At 40.0% G+C, this 5,575-nt stretch overlaps 1 protein-coding gene across 1 annotated transcript; it reads left to right on the top strand.

Moving 5' to 3' along the window:
• Positions 1 to 131: 131 nt before the first annotated feature.
• On the top strand, positions 132 to 4,444 carry anapc16 (anaphase promoting complex subunit 16). Its single transcript, XM_080789623.1, has 4 exons — positions 132 to 307; positions 1,475 to 1,631; positions 3,737 to 3,811; positions 4,038 to 4,444. Exons 1-4 carry the CDS (start codon positions 203 to 205, stop codon positions 4,145 to 4,147), a joined length of 447 nt encoding a protein of 148 aa, XP_080645749.1. The 5' UTR covers positions 132 to 202; the 3' UTR covers positions 4,148 to 4,444.
• The last annotated feature ends 1,131 nt before the right edge of the window (positions 4,445 to 5,575 follow it).

The raw sequence follows: 5,575 nt of genomic DNA, 5'->3' as shown, positions 1-5,575 counted from the left end.
ACGCTGTTTTACGGCATACAGTCAGTCAGGCAACTTGGCGTGCACAGATCTACAAGCATCAGGGCTGGAAGATGAGCCGGCCCAATACAGATGGAAACCAAGTACAGAACAAATAGCCCAAAATCGCTTATAATACGCGGACATGGCAACACAGGGACGGACTCGTCTTTAAACGTAAAGCGTTGTGGTTTTCTTGTCGTAAATGTGTATGCTATCAGGCGGATCAGTCGTCAGGCGAGAGGAAAACAATAAACAACACAAACTGCTTAGGACGAAAGGGCCTTTTGGAATTAATTTCATAGCGACGGTAGGTTTACTTGTTTCATAATCTAATGGCTAATGTCATATTATTGTAATAATATACGTCGTAACGTGAGGGTCAGTTTAAAAGTAAATTGAGCCTTTCCCAGCTGTTATACTGTTTACTGAAACAATGTAATGCTACAATTTGCTACAAAACCTGTGGATAGCCATGGTCATTTTAGGCACAAACCAAAAGTTGAAGGGTATATTTATAGGTCAGATAATGATGTACCACTGCCATAATGCGTTTATCTCTTGCAGTCTTGCGGTCAGTCTATATCCGATCTGAAATAAAACAAAATGTTATATATATATAATATTTGGGAGATGTTTTTAAGTAAAGTATACAATTCATGCTTAAACATTCGACAATGAAGGTCTACATAATATTTCTACAATTGCTGCGAAAATTGCTACAAAACCTGAATATCCAGTCATTTTGGGGCATACACAATGACTACGTTAAGTTTTGATTGATTGAAATATTTATTAACAGTTTGCAGAATTACAGTACAAACTCAATACAAAGACTGTTAACTGTGAGTGGACGAACCAATTAAGCATTACACTTGTTTACAACAGGGTCCACCTTGTTCAATTCATCAAAAATCTGAATGTCTGATAGTAAAGTACTGTGCATGTTCACACTTCATGTATACTTTACATTACTCTACCTTTTATTTTATTTATGTATTACATTTGAGACAAAATAGCCAATTTTACATTGAGGTGCCCATGGCCTGGCCTGTATGCAGTGGTTCTCATAAGACCTAAATGGTCCAGGGACACATTCAGAAATCCTTGAAACAGACCATTTGGACCCCCAGGTCCAACTGAGTGTACAAATAGAATTAAATTAACCTGGTTCCACGTACTTGTACACTCGGTTACGCATAAACTGTATCCAATCCGACTATCCGTTTATAGTTGGCTTGCAATTCAAAAATAGCCGCAAGCTTGAACAGTACATCTGCTATTTGTGGGTCCCTGGCCCCAAAATAATTTCCTATGGACGTTAGCGGCCAGATACATAATCATTTGAGGGGTCCTTTTCCTCGACATGAACAACTACGTACTCTAAAACGTTTTAAGTATATCAACTCGTACTGTACTGTGACCATGTGTTATGCGAGGTTTACAGCCACACATTTGTTTTGTTTTGTGAGTTTAGCCAACGAAGAAGCACAGGATGGCAGCATCCTCCTCGTCCTCCTCGGCTGGAGGTGTGAGCGGGTCCTCTGCCGGTTCAGGATTCAGTGCCTCCGAGCTCATCCCACCCAGGAAGGTGCTCTACACCTACCCCAAAGGAGCAGGGGAAATGATGGAAGGTCGGTTAAGTGCTTGATGATAATAATTATAATAATTGTCTTTACGTCTTGTGTCCGCGCAGCTCAGTCGGTAGAGTAGTCGCCATTCGACCACAAGGTCATGGGTTCGATTTATCGAATATTTTATTAGACAGAAATGCAAAACAGTAAAAAAACACTTTGTCTTAAACTAAGGATTACACCAAAAAGGTCTGTGTGGTCTCATTTCCATTGGGGTCCTATAATGTATTCATTTCATCAACATATAAAAAAATAATACCAGAAATTCAATATCACAAATAATAAAAACATGTACACTATGTACAGACTAGTAGAGAGTACTGTCCCAAGGCAAGACAGACTATGCACCCACTGCACACAAAATGTGGTCGAAACAGAGCTACACTTTCTAACCACCTGCCCACTATACCAAGAGTAAGACATCAGAGACACATACTTCCCACAATTTACAATACAATTTACAATTTAGGCATTTAGCAGACGCTCTTAATCCAGAGTGACTTACATTAAGCAAGAACAAAAAGCATGGGGAATACATCACATAAAAACATTTATCATGAAACATGCGTAAGCTAAGAAAGTAACAGTGGAATATCTATAATGAAACTATACATATAAGCTATACATCTATACTACTATGATATACAATGATCCCACAGATTACACACCCACAGTGAGTCAGTTTGAAACTATGACCAACGACAAAAAACTCCCATACCCATTGGGAGAAATACAACAATGTATAAACACAGCAGCAAGATTTTTTAACTGTTGTGACAAAAGGTTAGCCAATGGAATACAACCACCCTAAGGTCTGTACAAAGTAGACTTACTGCGGCCTGGGCCGTGGCTCAGCGTTCCAGGCACCTTCGCTGGTAATCCAGTCTGGCAGTGTGCCGCAGGTTCGACTCCCGATCCCGACGGCCTTCACTGCATTTCACCCCCCCATCTCTCTCCCCATTTCCTGTCAGCCTACTGTCTGTCCCTCCATAAAAATATGAAATAAAGGCGAAAGCCACGAAAATTACTAAAAGTAGACCTACGTACTGCAAAATAATGCTGCTATTTTTTTCAAAAAAGCTTTATACCCTGTATAATATGCAATGTACAAATGCTGTACTCCCTCCACCTGTATATACTTTGCCCATCTTCAACTGTTTTTCTTGGATTTTGACACTTGCTTTGGCAATGTAAACGTATGTTTTCTCATGCCAATAAAGCTAATTTGAATTGAAATTGAATTGAGTAGCATCAGCGTATGGGTAGCACAGCCTGGGTGTGGTAAATCATTGGCAGGTGTTGCGTTCCACCTCAGCAGTCCATCTCCCAGGGGTCGAGAGCAGTGGTTTTAGCTTGAGCAGTCGTTTTAGCTTGAGACCCGAAGGAGAAATTAGAACCCAAAGTAGTGAAAACGCTACTTTTGTTAAATAAATAAATATGTCCCTTTTGTTATTCCCAAACACTGGTTGGTAGCTATGCCAAAGTAAATTACCGGTAAGTAATAAGCTTGGTTCATCATGATCAAATACAACTTTATACAGTAGCAGAGCAGAGGGCCCATCTGGTTCACGACTACACTGATGTTGCTTGTTTTCCACCACATTTACGAACACATGTAATATGCTTAGGATGGAATGGGTACCAAAAAAAAGCACATAGTATTGCAAGGCCAGGAGTAATAATGAGCATAAACAGCTGAAACTAATATATAGGACATCAGCAGTGAGGCTTAGGGCCGGGGCTCCTTTGTTTGGTTGTTTTTGTTGTGTGGTATGCATTTCTGCATTCCGGATAGGCTCATTAACGTAATGTAGAAGGTGGTGTTGGGAGTGTGTCCATGTTCCTTCAGCCCTACGTTAACCCGTTACCCTAATCCTAACCCCAAATCCTGGGCTGAGGGAAGGGAACATAAAACCCACCAGCAATGTTTAACTCCAAGTGATGCTTCTCTTTACATGAAACGCATAGATTATAGGCCTGTAGAGCATGCTGCAGCTTCACCCTGGGTATTAGTGAAATGATGTGTGTATATATGTATTATTATTTTTTTCTTTTCCCAAAGAGCATTTAAAGTAAATAACTCTTTGACACAATCTATTTTTCAGATGGCTCTGACAGATTTTTATGCGAGTCCGTTTTCAGCTATCAAGTTGCATCAACCCTGAAGCAGGTTAAGCACGGTAAGTCTGTGATTTTCAAACACTTGAACTCCAGCATCCCTAATCCTGGTTCAGCTTTTTCAGATTGTGTCTATTTTTGGACGAATACATTTGGTGTAGATGGGAAGATTGGTCAGTTTTACTAAGAATAGAGGGTTTTAAGTGATTTAAGGTTCATTGTGAATGTTTCATTACAAATGAATCGGTAACCTAAACGACTGTAGGTAACCGTTTTGTTCTCTCCCAGACCAACAGGTGTCTCGAATGGAGAAACTTGCAAGTTTGGTTGAAGAGCTGGAGGCAGATGAGTGGCGATATAAACCAATTGAACAGCTATTGGGATTCACTCCATCATAGATTAAATTCTTCTATGGGTGCCTTTGGTTGACATGTCAGCCACATATAGACTGTTTGGCGAGGGGATTAAAGAAGTAAAGAGTTGGAGTCCGTTTAAAATGTATACTTGTTCGTATTTTATTTAGGGCTGGTCTGTTAAGGCTAAATTAACATCCTACTTATTTTTGCTAGATAATGTAATCGCACGTATGGTTTCGGGAAAAGGAAATTATTTCGTTACAGTTTTGCATATATTGTGTTGACACATTTTGATTGTGGCGGGATTGTAATTATAAATAAAACGTTTCACTAAAATATTCCGCACTTTTCATCTGTCTAATCAAACGCTGTGTTGCAATAATAATAATTGTGTTCCACAAGAATGAATGCATTGTTACAGAACACTCTGCAGGCATTTAATCACTGTTAGTAAATCAGCAATTTACTATTACTGTGTGCACAGTGTACACAATGATTTACTGTACGAATACATTACTGATTTACAGTTATTTGCACATGTACAGTTATAGTTAGTTATTTTGTAGAGCTTGCATTGTCATCTTTGAACCGACACTCCTGTACTCAAAAATATATTAGGCAAATATAAAATTCAATAATATATTGTACAGTCACAGTAAGCCATTCTATTGCTTTAGATATTGCGATGGGCTCATGGATCGGCTAGCTAGAGCTAGCTTCCCTTCAACAGACTCCTCAATGAAACGGGCTTCGATGTGCTTTGACAGTTCTTATTGTGCAAGGGCAGAGTATCTAGGGTGACTTAATACAGCCCTTGCAGCAAGGCATTGTTTTTCCACACGGCTGCACTGTCGCCCTCATAAATCTAATAGAAACTGCTTGCTGCCTGCTCGCTTGTTCTCTCCGCCCCCTTCAAACTGCCCTCACAGCTGCTGGCTCCAATAGCATTGTGAACAGGACAAAGGGAGCCTGTAAACAACATTGTACGTGGACACTCCTGCCTGGATTCGATACTCATCAGCAGTGGTGCATCGTTTAACTCACGGACCCCCATAACTCTGAGTGTACAAATGGAACCGAATGGACCATGTGTACACGGAGTTACAAATCCTTGGCGGTCCATTTGGTTCCTAACTATCAAAAATATAGCTGGGGTCCCCCTGGAACCCCACCACCACCCCAAGGACCCCTAGGACCTCACTTTGAGAATCACTGTCCTACAGAGTATTGAATCCTGGACTGTCCACATACAATTTTATACAGTACTTTTCTTTAAAAAAAAAGATTTTTGCTGTATATTTCCTGCTTCATAACTCTCCCCAATTTCTTAATTTCAAATAATCTGTAGTTTATATGATGATACACTATACCAGATGCAATGGGTCAAAAAAACAGATTCAAAACAGACAACAGCAACACATAGATACAGCCTGAGTACCAGACCACAAAGCCCAGATCAATGGTTTTTCA

Source organism: Protomyctophum bolini, assembly GCF_963924005.1.
Source record: "Protomyctophum bolini genome assembly, chromosome: 18".
NCBI lineage: Eukaryota > Metazoa > Chordata > Actinopteri > Myctophiformes > Myctophidae > Protomyctophum > Protomyctophum bolini.
Note: the sequence above shows the minus strand (reverse complement) of the source record. Positions and strands in the feature narration are given on the sequence as shown.

What these genes read in the sequence shown, in the direction of transcription:
- anapc16 (XM_080789623.1), top strand. Translation starts at nt 203, where the DNA reads ATGTGTATGCTATCAGGCGGATCAGTCGTCAGGCGAGAGGAAAACAAT. An exon ending in AGCAGGGGAAATGATGGAAG is followed by an intron (nt 1,632 to 3,736) that starts GTCGGTTAAGTG and finishes TCTATTTTTCAG; the next exon opens with ATGGCTCTGACAGATTTTTA. An exon ending in CCTGAAGCAGGTTAAGCACG is followed by an intron (nt 3,812 to 4,037) that starts GTAAGTCTGTGA and finishes GTTCTCTCCCAG; the next exon opens with ACCAACAGGTGTCTCGAATG.